Source organism: Pezoporus flaviventris, unplaced genomic scaffold (assembly GCF_033815535.1).
Source record: "Pezoporus flaviventris isolate CSIRO_AGI_PZ_B2104156 unplaced genomic scaffold, CSIRO_AGI_Pfla_v1 ptg000015l, whole genome shotgun sequence".
Taxonomy (NCBI): Eukaryota; Metazoa; Chordata; class Aves; order Psittaciformes; family Psittacidae; genus Pezoporus; species Pezoporus flaviventris.
Window position 1 is genome coordinate 40,805,695 of NW_026892563.1, and position 20,271 is coordinate 40,825,965.

The 20,271-nt window shown below is 41.8% G+C and overlaps 1 protein-coding gene across 5 annotated transcripts in view; it reads left to right on the forward strand.

Moving 5' to 3' along the window:
• EPHB6 (EPH receptor B6) overlaps window positions 1-19,071 on the forward strand; it is a 66,335-nt gene extending 47,264 nt beyond the window's left edge. For 4 of the 5 annotated variants that reach the window (XM_061454252.1, XM_061454253.1, XM_061454251.1 and 1 more), the window contains 9 exons: window positions 540-654; window positions 3,288-3,343; window positions 3,459-3,578; window positions 3,985-4,232; window positions 5,156-5,371; window positions 6,230-6,379; window positions 6,554-6,747; window positions 7,869-8,024; window positions 9,053-9,542. In XM_061454252.1, coding sequence (XP_061310236.1) covers window positions 540-654; window positions 3,288-3,343; window positions 3,459-3,578; window positions 3,985-4,232; window positions 5,156-5,371; window positions 6,230-6,379; window positions 6,554-6,747; window positions 7,869-8,024; window positions 9,053-9,161 — 1,364 coding nt within the window. In that variant the 3' untranslated portion in view covers window positions 9,162-9,542. Of the gene's footprint in view, window positions 1-539; window positions 655-3,287; window positions 3,344-3,458; window positions 3,579-3,984; window positions 4,233-5,155; window positions 5,372-6,229; window positions 6,380-6,553; window positions 6,748-7,868; window positions 8,025-9,052; window positions 9,543-18,898 lie in introns of those variants that run through there. The other variant, XM_061454255.1, reaches the window with a different exon arrangement.
• Window positions 19,072-20,271: the final 1,200 nt, after the last annotated feature.

Sequence of the window (20,271 nt, forward strand, 5' to 3'; positions counted from 1 at the left end):
AAAGTACATGGCACTATATACTGCTGTAGTTTGATCTTCAGATGTCACAGGCATCTTACAGCTTAATGCTCTCTGAACGTCTTAAAGACAAGTAGACACAGGACACACCCAGAAGCTTGCCTTCCAGCAGTATCACCATCCATTCATGCAGAGAGCTACATAATACCTTGTGACATAATTTGATCTGGATCAAAGGTGCTAATGGATGTCATCTACAAGCTGAACTAATAGGGGAGAACGGGATCAAAGCCCAGGTTAGAGCTAGCCTATACTTATGTGACTCGTCAGGTGTCAGTGGACCAGGGGAAGGAAAATTGTATTCAAAGGGAGCACTGGCTTTTTGGAAGGAGGAAGGTAGTCACTGGAGTGACGGAAGGTGCTAAGGGATAACCAAGTCAAGGATTTGCTGAACTGCCAGGACTAGCCTGGGAAGCAAAGGGCTGGTAAGGATGGGTGAGACCTAGTTGAGTAGAAGGGAAACTCTAACAGTTCCTGTCTTCTACATTTGTGTTTGTGTATGCATGTGTCTTCCTTGCTAGGAGAGCGCTCGGAGATGGTCCAGGACCGACTGCCGCTTATCGTGGGCTCAGCACTTGGTGGTCTAGCCTTCTTGGTAATTGCTGCCATTGCCATCCTTGCCATCATCTTCAAGAGGTGAATTCCTTGACCTGCTCATGTGCACTGCAGACAGTGGAACATAGCCCCTGCTACATTACCCAGTCCCAAGGGAAACAGCCTCATCTACATTTATCCAGATGTCCTTGAGATGCCATTTTCTAATTAAGGAAAGATGCTGCCCCATTAGTCCTATCTGAGGAGCCTCTCCTTTGGTAAACTGCTCATGTACTTAGCTAATATTTGACTAGTTAGCAATTGGAACACAAGGGAAGCATTTTAAATCTAGTATTCAGAGGGTATTTAAATGCATTGCTTTCAAGAAGAGACTGTAAATTGCATTTTAGGCAAGCAAGTGGAGAAACAAACATTGTAATGAAAGAAGTACTGGTGGAATAAGTATTTAGATCCACTTTTTAGAAGGTGCTAAATACCCTTTAACTGAGGACCTTTAACCAAGCTCACGTGATGAAATAAAAAATCTGTACAATCCCAATGGTTCCATAGAACACTAAGTCATAAAATACAGGTTACAGACAGCAAAACCCACTTCCTGTTTTGGAAAGGGAGAAGGGCAGATAGGACAATGTAGAGATGATCAGTTATGTTAAAAAAAAAAAGGAGAACAGAAATTTTAAAGAGAAAAAAAATAGGAGGTCAATACTTGTGTAGAGGCATAAAAGTAACCAGTGGGGGTTTTATTGTTTGAAGAAAAGAAAGTCATTACCCACTCCTTGAATGTGTTAAGGTTTGAGCTTAATCCCCTAGATTAACAGTAATGGATTTCTGTACTTTGCTCTACTCTGCCTCTGCACAAGAGGTACTTACTAACTTTTTTAGCTGGCCTGAAAAATGTATGAACAACTTAACTTGAGAAAGTGACATTTAGTTTTAGTTATTTCTTTTTTGTTCTCTTCCCTTTTCTACATTTGTTTTCTCCTTCTGTGTATATTCTTTTTAAATATTTTTCCTTCAGGAAAGAAAAGAGCTCTTCAATGTTGTTCTATTTGCATTGCTGCCTCCTTTTGTAGTTTTCAACTGTTAAAAGTACAATTTCTTGTTACAGCTGGAAATGTGATGCGCACAACTCAATAAAGCATATATTTTTCTAAAGAAAATACCCCACAAACCCAGAATAAATTAATATGTATTGGGGAGAGACATTGATGAGTGTCTGTAAATGTATTTACATAAAAGGAAATACCATAAAAAATGGATTCCTTTATATTTGAAGGATCATGTGCAATAATAAACAGTTGTTCAGGAAATGTGGAAATACCAAATTTCTGTTTTAAATGTGTCTTTGACGGGCAAAGAAGGTTTGAAGGTGTAGGAAATGAGGAACACCACATGATATGAGTAGTTCATTAAAAGGTTGCATGTATGTAGAGTCAAATGCTGTAAGTTTAACTTGGTTTTGTAACTTGTTGGCACACAGTTTCCAGGCAATATACAATGTAAAACCATCTATTTTAGGCAATTTCTTTCCAGAACAGAACAGATTTTGAAAGTAGAGTTATTGTTTTTGCAATCTTAGCAGAATTTCAAGAGAGAAGCCTGACAAGAATAACACACATTTACCTGTTGGAATGACAGAATTAGTTATGTTAGTAAAGTAAGTGTTTCTTGATACTCCATCTTCAGATCCTAACGGGATCAGCAGCTAGAAGGTCTTGTGCTGAAACAGCAAAGCGTATGAGTTGACACAAACCCATGCAAACAGCAGGGATACTATAGGACACCACAGGGTTTGATTTACAATCTGGTCTAATTAGAAATGGTTGCAAATGAGCATTTTGGAGAAAAAATACAAATATTGTTGGGAACAAAAAGAAGTGATTTGAAAATGGAAAATACATTTAGAGCAAGATGAAAATAGGGTGAAACTTATAAAACAACTGGATAATGTGGGAAAAAATGCTGGAATCACACACATACAAGAGGAGACTGAGATCTGAGAAATGCCTCTGCTGAAAACAACTTATGCTTACTGGAAATTAAATGCATATATGCAGTAAATATTACAGTAATAAAGACCGTATTTGTTTTGATCTGCACGTGCAAAATTCACATCATGGAACAGATTTCTGTCCATCTGACTTTGTGTGGTTGGTTTTGGGTACCACACTTGCTAAAAGAGTAGTCAAAGTAAATGCTGTTAAGAGACCTGGACTAAAAATAAAGACTCAATCTCTGGGGGAAATGTATACAAATTTAGTATTAAAGTAATTGGTTCTTAGAATGTTTTTGAAGCATCACAGGAGATGGCTAAGATTTGTATTGAAAAGAATAATTTGGGAGGTTGGAACTGGGTGATCTTAAGGTCCTTTTCAACCCAGACCGTTCTATGATTCTATAAAATTAAAATGCAAAATTAGCCTGAATAGCAAGAAAACTTCAAAGACATTTATGTTAAACTGTTGGATTTTTTTCAGGATAGTGCTGGAAGTCCTACCATTTGTCATATCTAAAGCGGGGATACAAATAGTGGTGTAATAACGACTGTATAGAAAACAAGCATACTGTGGTTACAAAGAGATGGGCAGGATCTTAACATCCATCTTCTATCCCTAAATTCAAGGATTCTCTGCGTCTTGCATTGAGAATTCTACCTCAGCATTCTGAGAGACTCTTGTGTGTGTTTTGACTTTCCTTTCCTTTATGTCCTGCAGTAAAAGGCGAGAGACTCCATACACAGACCGCCTGCAGCAGTATATCAGCGCACGAGGTGAGTGTTCTTGAGCAACGCATGACAAGGGACTGTTTCTTTTCAGGACTTATTAACATCCATGTCTCTCAGGATTTGATTCTGGTGATGTTGTGGGCTGTCTCCTCCACTGCAGGACTTGGAGTGAAGTATTACATTGATCCTTCAACCTACGAAGACCCCAATGAAGCTATTCGAGAATTTGCAAAAGAGATTGATGTGTCCTTTATCAAGATTGAGGAGGTCATTGGATCAGGTACTGTGACAATCTGCAGATTTTGAAGTGCCTTCCTTGTTCACCTTGAGACTTGGCACACTAATGGCCTGAAGTGGAGTCATGAACCCATGGTACATCAAATGTCTCGGAGTAGCTTACTTTCACTTCCACCAAAATGCATTTGAACTTACTTAGTAGTAGATGCCTTCTCCAAACCAAGTTTAAAACATGCTTTGAAGACTCAGAGCTTGTCATTTGAACTAGGAAGGTATAGTCTCCAGTCTGAGCCTTTGCCTTAAGAACTTTACCTTTATCGAAACAGTCCTAGTAACCTTATTTCCGAGAAGCGCCTGGAGTCTTCCACAGTAGAATGCTTTAGTGCACCTGGCTAAAATTCTTTGCTGTGTTTCCTTTATTTGAGGTGTGTATCTTCCCTCCCTGACAGGAGAGTTTGGAGAAGTGTGCTTTGGGCGCCTAAAACACCCAGGGAAGCGTGAATACACAGTAGCTATTAAGACCCTGAAGTCGGGTTACACAGATGAACAGCGGCGGGAGTTCCTGAGTGAGGCGAGCATCATGGGGCAGTTTGAGCACCCCAATGTCATCCATCTGGAGGGGGTGGTCACCAAAAGCCGACCAGTCATGATTGTCACAGAGTTCATGGAGAACGGATCACTGGATTCCTTCCTCAGGGTACCACAACCAGAGTCTCCCACGACCGTTACCTCTTCATCTTGCTGTGTGCCAGTCTCAGATCTGATAATTTTGCCTGTCCTTCCTCTTCACTCTATAAGTCCTCAGTAACCCTCTTCAGGTGCAATAGAAATAGTAGCAAATTACGAGAGTAAGTGCTTTTGTGCCAGCATGGCAAAAATATCAGCCACCATATAAAATTTCCTCATTATTTCGGCCTTCTCCAGCTCAAATAATGAATGGTAAACAATGCTGAAGTGTTTCTCTTTGTACACAGTCTTCCGGTTCCTTATGTGCATGCTCCAGAGTTTACCTTTCTAATGATGTTTTTCAAACTTCATTCCACTGAATGTTTTAAAGTTTCAACATTGTGATGAAGTAACGAAACTTGTGGTTATTTTTGGACTTAGAGTTTCTGGTGCTTTTTCAGTAATGTAAAATAAATACAGACAGTTTTGTAGTATAGATGCTTCACTTCTTTTTTTCACTGACTGCTATGGTAATTCAACCACAAGTGCTTTGGTAGGTACATTTTGAAGAGCATGTGAACCCATTGTTTAGAATTATATAGAACTCATTGTAAAGACCTTAAAAAATAGGAGCAGGTTTGTCTACTCCCATTCATTTAGTCATCTTAGTAGTTAATGAGACCAGGTGTGGAATGCTAAAGGAGGATATGGCCATAAGATGAGATTTGTCTTCAGAAAAAAGATCACCAGTGCCTGACTTCATTTGAGGTTCCTTGCTCTGAGCCCACTCTCCATTCTTACTTGCTGTCCCTGAACTTTCACATTTTGTCTAAACTCAAGATGCATGTTCACTGAGTTCATAAATCCACCCTGTCTCCTTGCTCTTTGTAAGTCTTCTCTGTTTGCTTTATGCTCCGTGGTCATAAAAGCCTGTGTTTGTCTCCTCTATTGCAGCAGAAGGAGGGACAGTTCAGTGTGTTACAGCTGGTGGGAATGCTACGGGGAATCGCAGCGGGCATGCGCTACCTTTCAGACATGAATTATGTGCATCGTGACCTGGCAGCACGTAACATCTTAGTCAACAGTAACCTTGTGTGCAAGGTGTCAGACTTCGGTTTGTCCCGCTTCCTGGAGGACGATGCTTCAAATCCCACCTATACTGGAGCTCTGGTGAGTTACCACTATGCAGTGAGTCTTTGTGGAATGATGGTGAATAGGACCAACCTCATAACTAGATGTAGGTGTTATCTTTCCTCTTCCAAAGCTTCTTAAAGAAAGCATAAAGGACTGAAACAGATGTTGAAGTCCTGTACTACCACCCTTTGAGGAAAAAGTTATTGGTTTTCCTCCACAAAAAAATACCTAGCGTAAGTATATTTTTGGGCTTACAACCAACCATCAAGTGAACTTATTGACTATGAAGTTCTAATACCAGCTATACATACTACAAAAACAGTGAGACTATAACAGGCAGGTTAAAACTACGATTTTGTGTGCAGAGGATGAACAAGTATTCAGTCACTGAAAAGTGAAACAAGTTTTAGATGTATGTATTTTGAAGAACCAGCACCTGAATGGTATTTTGTCTGGCAGGTCATACCTGCACTCAGAGAGATCAAGGTGGAAAAAGGAAGGAGTTAATGCTAGCCACTGAGTGTATCTGTCCTCAGTGTTGCAGGTTGGGATTGATTAAATAGCTTTAGATTTCCAAATGATTGTGACTTTCATGAGGCTTTTATTATCTGCCACCTCTCAAATGCTGCAAAGAGCTATAAAAGTTAAAAACTACTATGTCATGGGATTTATAGCAGCAAGGAGGCATGATCTTTTCTCATCTATCTGTCAATAGAACAAGGTGGAAACCTTGAACGTCCTTTGAATTTAAACCAACAATGTCTACAGGACAGCATCAGCTGGATTGGCACTCCATCCTCAGACTTGTGCTACTGGCATCTGATCAGTTCAGTGATGTCATTTTAACTAATAGTCCTTATCTCACTAGCATTCTGGTTGCTCTCTGCTTTCTAGGGCTGCAAAATCCCCATCCGTTGGACTGCTCCTGAAGCTGTCCAGTATCGAAAGTTCACCTCCTCCAGTGATGTTTGGAGCTATGGCATTGTCATGTGGGAGGTGATGTCGTATGGTGAAAGGCCTTACTGGGACATGTCCAATCAGGATGTAAGTTTGAGAAGTGATGAGAACGTGCATCTGCCCCTCTGCCCTGTAACAATTCAAGTAGAAGAAGGTCATGTACCACCAAGGGATTGTTTCTTTATCTTTTCTTTTCCCAGCTCTGTTCTTTTTTGTTTGTTTTTTGCTTGTTTTCCCAGCTTTGTTCTTCTTTTCCTGCAGGTGATTAATGCCATTGACCAGGACTATCGCCTGCCACCACCCCCAGACTGCCCAACAATTTTACACCTGCTGATGCTTGACTGCTGGCAGAAGGAGCGGGTCCAGAGACCCAAATTTGAGCAACTTGTCAGTGCCCTAGATAAAATGATCCGCAAACCGTCTGCCCTCAAAGCTACTGGCACTGGGAACAGCAGGTGAGATGGGAATTTAATGCAAAAATTAAAGGTCTTGTCTTTCAACAGGCCTGATTCAGGGAGGGTGATGAGGAGTTGTGGGTGCTGAATGTGAGGGGAGATGAATCTCTTGATAAGGTGCACTGAGGATGAATGATTGAGGGATTTTAGGGAATAGAGGGACTTATCTGGGTGCAGCTACACAAGATATTCTGTGATCACACAACACTGTGTGATCAGAAGAGATGATGAAGGAAGATAAGACTTTAGCTTATAGAAGGAAGGAATTCTGTAGATAAGACTGATTAGAACTGCAGATTCCGTCCCGTATTTTCCCAACTGCATTTTGCGGCCTGGTGGGACCAAAGGCAAGAGGTCAGCAAAGGAGAAGTCTCTGGGGAGGTCTTGGGGAGCTAAGATTAGGTGGATATCGGGCTGATGATGTAATTACATCCTGCTGGCCTGGAGGGGTTTTCCCCATTATTATAAAGCTCTCAGTAGAGACAAGCTGGGGGAGGAGAAAAGTGCCTAGTGATGCCCAATTTGCCAAAACCAGCACATAAAGAGAGTTATAGCCTTGGAGCAATTCAGGTGAAGGCGAAGGGAGACAGAGGTGGGGGGAAGAGCAAATGCTGCATATAAACAGCCCTTTCTTTGGCCTTTTATTGCTATGCCTTTATGAGATGGGTGTTGGAGCTGAAACAAGACACTCATTGTCGCGTAGGTTACTTCCTGATCCAAGGAGTGCATCTAGGAGAGGGGGAGTTAGTTACAAAAGTTAAAAGGTCTCATCTCTGCCTCAGAAACATCTTCACTGCGACTCTTTGTCCAGCTAACAGGTCTAGACACAGAAAGTGTGGAAAGATCTGAGGCAACAAGAAGAGAGTGTGCCTGAGAGAGTATATAATGGGAAGAAAGGATCAGTTTCTTGGGTTGGGTTGATTGTTTTCAGGCAAAAAAGGTAGTCTAGAAACAGGGTATCAAGATGGGATTTTAGGAATCGGGGCACAAAGAACAAATATTAGCATTTTCCATTCTGTGCTCTTCAGAAGTTGCATTCTCTCCCTGTCTTAACTCTTACCTTACTAGTGCTGTCAGCTCATGTTGACAGCTTGGATCTTTAGAACCTGCCTCTTTTACAGACCATCTCAGCCTCTCCTGAGCAACAGTCCTCCAGATTTCCCTTCACTCAGCAACGTCCATGAGTGGTTGGATGCTATCAAGATGGGCCGTTATAAGGAGAATTTTGACCAGGCTGGTCTGATTACATTCGATGTTATATCCCGCATGACTCTGGAGTAAGTATTGGGGCAGAGAGCAGACAATGAGTTTTCCATGCAGAAAGTGAAAGCAGTCTGAGAAACATTTAGTAGTGGCTATATAGGGAATATATACACATGAAATAGGAGAGGGCAGCCAGAGCAAAGTAGCTGCTGTTTTTTACATCTATCTTATTAGAGTCTCTGGACAACCTCCATACCACGTATATCTGCATATCTGTTTCTGTAAGCGCTAATACTGATCCCATGTACTCTAGAAAACTTATTATCAGTATTGCAGAGAGACTGTTACACCAGAATGCTCATGACAGCTGCCAGAGGTAATAACCACTTTGAAGAAGATGTATAGACCCAGCCATGACGTATACTGGGTTAAAGTGCTCTGTAGAAGACAGGAGCCAGGAAAGGGAACACTCTTAGAACCTTAGAAAGGTACCTTTAAAGACTGTCTAGTCCAACTCCTGTGCCATGAGCAGGGGCATCTTTCAGTAGATCAGGTTGTTCAAAGGCCCAGCCTGACTTTGAATGCTTCTGATGATGGGGCATCCACAATTTCTCCTGGCAACCTGTTCCAGAGTCTCACCACCCTTCCTTATATCCAATCAAACCCTATTCTCTTTCAGTTTAAAACTGTTGCCACATGTCCTGTCACTACAGGCCCTGGTAAAAAGTCTCCATCTTACCTGTAAGCCCCCTTTACGTATTGAAAGGCCACAAGAAGGTCTCCCTGGAGGCTTCTTTTCTCCAGGCTGAACAACCCCAAACTCTCAGCCTTTCTCCATAAGAGAGGTATTCCAGCTCTCTGATCATTTTCATTGCCCCCTTCCACTGCTTCTTTTTGTGTCATAACCTACCAAGTGCTGCCAACACCCATCCACCCATGCAGATTTGCCAGAGAACAGCAGAAGACTTGTCAACTGTTTCTCAAAGATATACATACATGTATATCTATACACATTGTATTGGGATCTACAGGGAAATGGACTGGGACTGTTCAGAACAAGAAGCCCATTTTAACACCTTCCACATCCTCTATTCTCTTGCAGGGATATCCAGCGTATTGGCATCACCCTTGTTGGTCACCAGAAGAAGATTCTAAACAGCATCCAGCTCATGCGAGTCCATTTGAATCAGCTTGAACCAGTTGAAGTGTGATGTTTACACCATCCTTATTCCACTAGTGTCAAGCTCTGGAAAGGTTCTAGGGGAATTCAGAGGGATTTTCTCTGTAAGAAAGAGTTGTCAGTATGCTACTTGAAGACTTAATGCACCCAGAGTGCACATTACATGTCCTGTTCCATGAACAAAAATGAAGCCTTACCATGATTTGAAAGCAGAGCTGAATAACTGTGGCCTTTAAATGTGGCTGGGAATGGGTTGGGGGGGGGGGGGAAGTTACAGTAACAATGCCTCTTCTCTGCCAACAAAAGCTTATCAGACAACTTTACAAAGCCATCAGCAGGCTTTATCTGTGGCTGGGAGCCCAGCAAGGCTACAAAGACATAATAAAGGCAACAAAATGTTACCATTTTTTTTTCCAAATTTCTACGCTATCTCATGTGCAATTCTTGAGTCTGCTCCATGGTCCAGGAGGAAAACTTGCTAATCCTTTTGGGCTGATGCAAGAAACAGCAAGTCCTTGGTGGTACACAACTCTATTTATGGGACTGCAACCTAATGGAACAGTAAGGATTCCTGGAATCCATCCTGCTGGATCTGCAAGCAGAGAGGGAAACAAGTAGGTTGTAGTCCTCACAAGCCCATTCTTGAGACGAAAGGCATAAGTTGTGATATTCTGAGCGCAGAATTTGAGGTTTGTTCTCCTCTGACCTTCTCACAAACAGTGAAGAGCATGACAAAAAAAAAGTCTGAAGCCCTTTGAAAAGTGCTTGCTCTTTTTCTCACCCTAACCAGCTACATCAGTGGGCACAGCGGGTCGAGTGTTGTTGCTGAAGAAACTTCAGACCTGCAGTAAACTTAAAATAGCAAGAGAGGTGAAACTCTTTCACAAGTTCTTGACAAGAGTGATCAGGGAAAGGTCCCAATCTTGCAAGTCACTTCAGCCCTTAAAAAAAAGATTAACAGTGTCCTTGTGATCGGCTCTGTTGCCTGGCAAAGGTGCATGAGAATGACCTGAAGGACAGAGCTTATGTCTCCCTTTAGACAGAGTAGTACCCGTTTCAGGAAAGGTCTGCTCTTAGGAGGAGCAGAGCTTCGGAACTGTATCTCTCTAACTGTCCCTATGCAGGAGTATGAAAGCATGAAGCTGAGTTTGAGAGGAACACTCATAAGCTATACACTTGTCCACCTCACCAACACATAGGAAAGGAAATGGAAATATCCACCTCTGCCTCTTGTTCGCCTCACTGACATGTAGATAGGGAAATGGAAATGGCTTTCTTAAGCAAGACCCCAGTGAAGGCTACATAAAAAGTTGCTTTCTGTGTGTGGGGAGAAATAACCCTGGTTATTCTGATCTGTGTCCATCTGTTGCCTCACTGTGAATTAGTCGTGACCTTACTGTATTTTTTCAGCTGTCAAGGTTAGAATAGCACAAGTTCTGCAAATACTGCTCCTGTATGGATTTAAGGATTCCCTCAGCTTACCCAGCAATGAAGACTGAGAAGAGTCCAATAATATGATCGGAGTTGCTCCAGAATAGTTGCATTAGAATAGCCAGCACAGTTCAGACTCCTTGTTACATCATCAGAGTAATGTTAATTCTTTGTTTAGGGAGGCTTCTCAGAGCAGGGGGAGTTCACCCTAGAAAATTTGAGTTGGTTGCTTTTTGAGGGGTTTCTACAAAGTTGAAATCCTCACAAATCCAGTTACATATATCCTGACTGGCTGTCAGTCCCACCTACAGCATCTGAGGCTGAACAACTGCTGCTCTCTTCAGAAAAGCATATTGAGCACAAGATGCTGAGAGGAATCTGTGGTCTCTAGTGCCTTCCATATGTATTCACTAGAGGACAATAAGGAATATATGTGTATTCATGTATGAGTGTATCCTAGAAGTTCTCTGTGCCATCTGGGGAAACATGGTAAGCTATATTTTCCATGCCCTGGGTGGTTAAGATTACTGGAGAAATTAGTTGTGTAGCTAAAATCCTATGGCCTCTTTTCAGCCTAATGGAAACTTTTATGCAGAGAAGACATTCTTTCTCTTCATGCAGAGGGAGACAAAATGGGAGCCTTGTCTGAATCTCATACCAATGACAATGAGGTTTGATAGCCCCTTATGTGGAGCTGCAGTGAAATGGTGGTAGTCCAGGGAGTAGAACCTTTACTTTTCCATATGAAGTCTATGGCAAAGTTGTCTTCACAGTCAGAGGAAAGGAATTTGCTTGCTATACCAAGACAGGCATCTAGTGATTGGGCATTGTAGATCTCTTCCTCCTCCTGTTCTACAGCAAGATTGAAATGGCCCTGTGATAGTTCCAAGGGGTCAAGCATCAAGATAACCTGGCTGTGGCCAGAACTGCACAGGGACAAGCTTGGGGTGGAAAAGGGTAACTGTTTTCTGTAAGAAGTCTCTCCATTTGTCTTGTTCCCAGGTAGTTCCCTGTTCTCAGAGTACTTATTTCATAACTTGGGATGCAAAGGCTCTCATGTCATGATGCATCTTGTGGTTTTTGTCATTACGTCAGTCCTTAGCTCTGCAAGCATGGAGGAAAGGCAGCATTAGAAATACTCTGATCTCACTTTCCTCAGTCATGTAAAAGTAGAAATCCTACATTCTGTCTCCGCAGACATCACCTGGGATGTCCTGCAGCATGTGAGCACCCTCAACATGTAGGGATGAGAATCGGGAAGGAAAGGAATGAGGCTCATCTAGGTGCCTGACATCTGTCTTTCACCAGAAAAAGAGTGAGAAATAAAGCAAAGGAGTCTTAAACAGCCAAATTCATTGCCAGAGAAGCAATGGGAGATGAACAAGTTATTGCCCATGTTTACACCGTATGCTATCTATAATATGCAGTTCATAAGAAGACTGAGTAAATTAAATGCAGAGGTATCAGTGTGCATTCATGAATGCCTTGTTATTTTGACCTGGGAAAGCTGCAGCGAACTCTTGAGTCACTGCATTATGTCTGCAGGGTAGCAGTCTTCTGCAGTCATTCCACATCCTGACTGTAGGCTTAATCACTTTGAAATAAGGAGACATGAAGAATCAGGTACCTGCAATAGTTCCTGCACATACATAGTATCGTCTCTTTTATCTGTTTTGGTGGTGTCTTGAAGTTTCAGAGGTCATTAAATGCAGCATATGTGGGAGCAGATCATCTAGAGGACATAGAAACAGATCATGGAAAGCACCAGGATACAGAAACAGTTACATCCATGTTTATTCCGTTTCAGACTCACCAACCCAGTAACAGGAGTAAGATCAAGGATCATCTGGGCCTCAGAAAAGAAACCAGACTAAATTTACATTGTCAGTCAAGAGAATTCTGATTCCCCCATAGCAAAACTGCCATTGCCAAAGCTATGCAAACCAAGATGAAGTAGAACTTCCCAGCCCTGGCTGTACTTCCCTCTTCCTCTCAAATACAAACGATTGAAATGCCCCAGGCAGACAAAAACTAGTAGGAAAAGCAGAAGTTTTTCTCAATGACCTCCTATTCACTCCTGCCACTGCATCTGTTTGAAGACAAAAAGACCCAGTGTACTCACTAGATAAACAGTGGCACAACAACAGAGAAAGAAGGTAGGCTAAGAAGGCACTTAGGAGGAAAAAAAGACACCAGGGCCAGACCATTCTTAGACATTCAGCCAAATGCCTCTGAGATGATGCCAGTCCTGATGTTCCACTGAAACAGCTGCTTTTAAGATGTGGACAATTCTAATATCCAGAGGTATTTAGAAAGTGTGCAGAACTTTCTCAGTGAAAGGAGTTAGAGATCAAGTAGCGTACTTCTTTCTTCCTTGTGTTGGTGAGGTCCAAGAGTGAATGGGCGTTTTCCCATGAGTCAATCTCAGTGAAGTCATACAAGGTGGAGGTCAAAAGGCCAGAATTCCAGGGGACTTATTGTCTTTTCTGCATGAGGTGCTGAAACATCCAATCAGTGAGATGGGAACAGCTGAAACAGTGAAGCACTTAAGTCAATCTTCTTTAGAGTCTCCCCAGATTTCCCAGCTGCCTTTATCTCCTGCAAAGGGAGAAGGGACTTGTCTGTCTCTGGTGTTACCAGGTTCTCAAGCTATGTAAGCTGAGCTGGGTCAAAAGCAGGATTGAAAGACTTCCAAAAATGAGCACGTGTAGCAAGCATTATCAGTTTAACAGAGGTCCTCTTTTCCCTCAGCCATGACTGACCCAAGTCCTTGCTGTAATGTTAGGTGATGAGTCAGCGACAGTACTGACACTGTCTAAGTCACTACTGACCAGAATAATGCTCCGATACACTGCAGGATAACTTGATGACGATGCAAGAGTTGAGAAGGTCAGGTCCAGTCTACTGATACTTCCCTTGGGGAGCTGCATGTCTACATCTAAGTAGTTCCATACACAGGTATGGAACTCTATCAACTCCTTCAGTTCGGGAGGTGATACAGTGACAACAGCTTGAGGTAATCTGAATCCTATTCACATACTCTCTATCACTATCTTGTTTCTTTCTATGCCTGCTACCTTGAAGGGAACGAATCCCTTGTTGTTAGGAATCTGGTCCAGGGCTTCCTACCTCATGTTATTCCTTTCATAAGGGAGGATTAGATTGCACTTCTGGCAGGCAAAGGTCTGGTTGGGTTGAAGAAACAGAATATGAAGAATGGTGTTACCTGTAAAGGTCTGGTAGAAAATCCTAGGATCATAAACTCAGAATGGTTTGAGTTGAAAAGGAACTTAAGATCATCCAGCTCCAACCCCCTGCCATGGTCAGGGATTGCTTACAGCAGACCATGCTGCCCAAAGCTCTGTCCAACCTGGCCTTGAACACTACCAGAGATGGAGCATTCACAACTTCTTTGGGCAATCTGTGCCAGCACCTCATCACCCTCATAGGGAAGAACTTATTCCTTATATCTAATGTGAACTTCCCCTGTTTCAATTTGAACCCATCACCCCTTGTCCTATCACTGCAGACCCCGATGAAGAGTCCCTCTCCAGCATCCTCTTCTGTGAAACAGTAAGATAAAAAGCCTCATCTCCTTGCTACAACAGATAGTCCCTACTCAGCTTCAGCAAGAGAAAGCAATTTGCCAGCTCCCTGCACCACCTCAGTGCACTACTAACACATCCCCTTTTTATGCTGACCTTTCTGTTCTTTTTCCTTAACACTACTTACAAGTGTAAGGAAATAAGTATAAACTTATTTCCTTACACTTGCAGATGATGGCATTGATAATGAGTAAATACACTGGCCAGGTCATTGCCTAACATAAATCAACTAATGTCATTTATTGCACTATTCAACCTTTTATCAAATAACAATTCAGCCCAGAAGCATATTAAGGGAAAAAACACAACTTTCTAGAGAGAAGAAATAGAAGCAAGTTACAGAATTTGGAGAAATTAAAGCAGGAATTATATATGTAAATGAAAACAGTTCTGGGTTTGCATTCTTTTCCATCTATTCTGCAGAGATTTTCTGCTCTTTGGGGATAATTCAGATTAACAATACAATGAAAAGATGATGTTATCCCACAGCAAGGCGCCATGCTTCTCTATTTTGCCAAATACTGACAGCAAAACTGTTGCAGCATTTCAGAGAGGCTTTTTCCTGATGCACAGATTTCTGTTTGGTGTCAAGTGAGAGCTGTAGTAACTGTTAGCAAACATGCAACTCTTCTTTGCTTTTTCTACTCCAGTTTTAAGTGTCCAGAGCTTTAAAATATCTGCTAATTGCTTAATACTTTGTATCCCAAGTTCTGTACTATCACAGATGTTTCCTGATACTCAGCCTACACTTTTGCTTTCAATCAGTTTTAATCCTTTACTTTTGTTATATTTTCTGACACCTTTTTGAAAAATTGCTCTTCATTGACTATCTCTGATGGGATGGGTTGAGATGAGATAGGACATGACACATAGCCTATAGGAGAGAACAAGAGAAAGACATGGATTCACATAAGAAAGAAATAGGGAAGACAGATGACTAAACCAGAAGTCTCTGTTCGCTTTAAAGCAATGACGTTTAATTTCAAAATGGTAGATAAGAAATTCTGTAATCATTTCATATCTATATATTATATATACTTTCAGACAGCTACATTTTAAATGAACAATATCACTGACATGAAGCCATCTGTATTTACTTGAAACCATGAAGCCATGGCTGATCTCAAATGTTTTCTTACAACATGTGTGGACTGACAGAACAAAAGTTCCATTTGAGAAGAAAACATTCGACAATATGGATACATTTGCACAATCTGCCCTTTGGGTTTTAGATCATTTTTGTGATGACTCTGATTTAGGCTTACTTTCCACACACACCAGAATTTCATATTGTATAATTGCATTCATAGTTGAGGTTGCTGAATTTCTTCATAGTCGAGTATGGAAGAGCTGATGCTCTTGGGCAGAAGAGAAATCATGCTATGAAGTTTCAGATCAGTTGTATTAGTGCTGTAACAGATGACAGTGAAGTCATTTACAGCTCTTGTCAGTATCATTGTATTACAGAGTTAACACCCAGGATTAAAGTTTGGTGCTGCTTTTAACTGCATTAAGCTGCCTGCAGGCTCAGACTGGCATTTCCTCACGGGTAACACTTCCACTTTGGTACATGGATAAAGACTACTTTCTTTTTTTAATAAACTCCTGGACCAAAGTTCTCTTACAAGATTTGTCTTCCTTGGCAGTTTTGAAGTTAGTGTTTATGGAAGACACATGGGCATGCTACTGATCAGACAGATTGATAGCGGAAGAAAAGAGGACATATTTAAAGGCACTCAGGTAGCATGTCAGAAATAAAACATCACAGCAGTTCAGCCCACAGGTAAATACCAGAGTAGACGAGATAGTAACTAAGGTATGAAAACTTATTCAGTGGCCCAGGGATTCTTGACATCAGATACCTTTTCCATTGCTGCCTGCACCAAACTGATGCTTTCTTTCACCACAGCAATGGGAAGAGCAGTCTCCCCTTCAACACACACTTTCCTTGATATTTATCACACCACACCAAATGTGCCAGAAGAACTTCAACAATTAGAAATCCAAAGCACAGCCACAGATATCTCATTAGTGAAAAAGTGAGATATGATCAGGAAAATACAGGATTTTCAAAGATTTGCATGGGAATGAGTAACTAATCTATGGAACTAAGGAGATAAAATGCACGATTTCTTTAGTCTCTTGAAATTCTCAATTCAGACTCACCTCATTTGCATGGTACAAGTAAGAAATGTTTTTTGTAAGAAAACATTCTGGACTTTGTCCTTTGAGAATGACCACAAGATCTGGCCTATTTTCTCATCCATGTAGTCTTTAGTTTGTTGACCCAAAGGCAGATACTACAGCTGTGAAATCAATTGCCACTCAACAATATTCACAGTCACCATTTCTCATTGAAGTGTTTTAGTGCCTTATTTATTCCACTGATGTTCTGGTGTCCTCAACATGAAAAGGACATGGAACTGTTGCAACAAGTCCAGAGGAGGGACACGACTGGAGCACCTCCCGTATGAAGACGGGCTGAGAAAGTTGGGGCTGTTCAGCCTGGAGAAGAGAAGGCTGCGTGGAGACCTCATAGCAGCTTCCAGTATCTGAAGGGAGCCTATAGGGATGCTGGGGAGGGACTCTTCATTAGGGACTGCAGTGATAGGACAAGGGGTAGTGGGTTAAAACTTAAACAGGGGAAGTTTGGATTGGATATAAGGAGGAAATTCTTTACTGTAAGGGTGGTGAGGCACTGGAATGGGTTGCCCAGGGAGGTTGTGAATGCTCCATCCCTGGTGGTGTTCAAGGCCCGGTTGGATGAAGCCTTGGGTGAGATGGTTTAGAGTGAGGTGTCCCTGCCCATGGCAGGGGGGTTAGAACTGGATGATCTTAAGGTCCTTTCCAACCCTAACTATTTTATGATTCTGTCTCTGTGAGTATCTTAAGCACTTTGAAATGTTACTTGACCAAATTTTACTTCAGGAATTGTTTATCGCTGTGAAATAATTCATTGTATTTTACAGATGGGGAAACTGTGACGTAGAGAAACTGAGAACTTTGGTCAGAGAAAGGTAAATGACCATAGCCAGGTTTTCCACATAAATCAGTATATTCCCTACTTATTTTTCCAGTCTTTTTTCTGAAATAGGAGTATGCAATTCTCACACAATGCACAGAATTGCTATGAAATCATTTGGAAAAAAGTGACAACCTCCTTGAAAAAAAAAAAACAGAGTTAAATCCAATGTTCACCCTGAAATTTGGCAAAATAATAGAACAAATACTGCTGCTCCTAGGGCTACATGAATATATCAGAGCATTTTCCTCTCCTCAGGGATGTTTGGTCAGGAATGAGGCTTCTCCCCACGACTGCTTACATTGCTTCCTCTGTCATGCCCTAGTGTAGCAACGTATGGAAGAAGGACCTTCATATAGGAAAAGCATCATCTTCTGAGTCCATACTGCTTCTTGCAGCACCGAAGCATACCTGCAGGAGTTACCACAATGTGGTCGTGCTCAATTGTCAATCCAGCCAAATCAAATGGGAGTGAGAAGTAAAGAAAATGGTTTAGAACAGGATATATTCCAATGACAAAATGTAACTTCTGCTTTTTGGGGGTCAGCATATATACACAGTTCAGGTACAGAGGCTCTTTATATCAGTGTAGGTATACAGTTTACTTCTTGGAATGAAAGTAGGGTATCCAGATGTGTCAAGCAACTGAGTCATGGGAAACAAAATAGAATATCCTTGAGTAGGTCATTTCAGTGGCTGTTTGGGATCCTGAGTGAATCTCTAACATGGATCTGGACCATTACTGCACCTCTTTAGGCTTCCTGACACTCTCCTTTCAGCTCAGAATTTTTACCTGCTTACAGCTCCACACACTAACCCATTGACAAGCTGTGGGGCTGCCTCCATCACAGCCTGAGCAGCATCCACATTGTCACACAAGGCAGCCACATGAAGGGCTGGCTGCTTCCCCACTGCACCTACATAGGCAATAGTAAATTAACCATCTCACTGCTGAATACGAACCATTCAGCTGCGTCCACTCCACCCTGTCAAGTTTATTCTCTGCTACAGCTACAGTCCTGTGCCTGCTTATCCAAACACACAGACCCCACAAGTTTTCTTTTCAACACTATTTCAGCCAAGGCTCGTACAAGAAGGGGCAGTGCTTCTCTGATGACTACTACAGCCTTTACAAAACAAAAGTTTCTGAATAGCTTGCACATCGTTATTCTTTGAGGCCTGGAGCAGGGAGCAATAAAAGTTGTTCATTCATAGTCTTAAAATAACTGAAGTGGTTACAGGAAACAAGCTTTGCTGCATCACCAAGGCAGATTTGGTTAGAGCTTTTTGCTATCAGCCTAACAGACGTTTTTGAGAACTGTCAGGGCACGTCCACGAGTGATTCACCTTCCAAAGATCAGGCATTTTGCATAAGCAGAAGATTCATCATTCAGCTTTGCATCAGAGACCTGATGAAAATATCAGAGGAAATACAATTCTGGCTCAGGTGCTAATGTAGAATTCCAGGATAATTGCACACTTACTGGGCTTGACTAGACCTTGTACAAGGTGTCAAATTGCCTTCACATCCTGATCTTGTGCCAGACCTCAGTATTTTCTAGCAGGACCATCTGAAATCCATGCAGAAACTGCACATATCTCCTGGATTTCGGTTCCCATTCCAAGTTCATCAACCAGTCTCAAATAAGCTGCATCATTGATTTTTGTCATAGGACAAAATTCAGCAACCAAATCCTTTCTTTCTGACAGATGGAAGTACACTGGCAGAACACAAAACTGTCTCTCGACTCCCATCCCTTTACTCCAACCAGGAAACTCAGGTAGAAAAAGAATCCTAATTGAATATGCAAACCTTTCATCCCAGCATGGAAACACAGCTGAATACAACACAGAATGATCCCTCTGGGAAGCTTGAAAATCAAGCCATTGTTAATAGAAATAAATATTTTTTAAGAAAAATAAAGGTTGGCCACATGTCAATTGTTGTTATCTCTGGTGGCGAGAGCCAGCTTCACCTGACAAAATGATACCCTCAGGTGATACCCTAAGAAAATGTACTAGCAACATGCAGCATCATGCTTTTCATAAGGAGAGAATGAAAAGCAGTCTGCCTGCTTTTAATGGGGCAGGCTGTGCTTCAAAAGAATGAGAAGTCAAGCCTGAAGTTACTGACAAACCCACTAACAGGGCAAGACTGGGGTAACAGAGAACCATGCCAACAGGTATAGCACCACAGCTACACAAGGCTGAGTAACTAAATTAGGAAAAGAGCTGTGTCTCTCTGCTTACCTGCATCTGCAAAATGACCTGCAGAAACCAAAGAAAAAAGAGCAGAAGGGGCACAAATCATTCTGACTGTGGTCAACACTTAGCGTTTGCTGGCACTCGATAACGCTAGGTAGCTAGACTGACATCTTTACCAGCAATGCAACACCTGATTTATTAAAAAGATAGATAAAATGGTTGTAATAGTTCCTTAATTGCTCAGTGGGTAGCATGGACGTCTGCAGTTACAATCCAGGACCTCTGTTTTGCTGCCTCTTAACGCACAAAGAAACAAAGGTATCTGTATGTGTATTTGGATGCTAGTCTCAATGAAACATTGACATAGGGCTCATCATTTACCTCAAATCAGTTGTGGAGAGTGAGCCCTGTTCCTCCATAAGTATCCCAGAAAAAGATAGGAGAAACCCTTCTGCCAAGTCTTGCATGTTCTCTTCTTACATTTCTCCTTGATTTCTGTGCAATTCATAGAAAAGGAGACTGCTCTGAAGTCTTTACAGCTTCTTAGGCAGCAATGTAGATGGCAGAAACTAGATCTCCTTCCTGAGCAGCATGGAATAATAGTTGAATAGCTTTCATTCTTCAGTGAGTCAAGATGAAAACTCTAGGCTGAGATAGGAGCTGCAGAAGGCATGAAAGATATGCAGAGACTGAAAAAGAAACATTTCCCCCACAAAACACAATTTTAGGATCCTCCTTCGACCTGTACTCAGTTTCCTGAGCTAACTGTAGAAGGAATAATTGGTTCACACAAGGCAGATGACATTTTGCATTACAAAAAATCTCTGAATGCTCCTCAGCAACATTGATGAAGCCTTCACAATCACAATCCCTTCCTG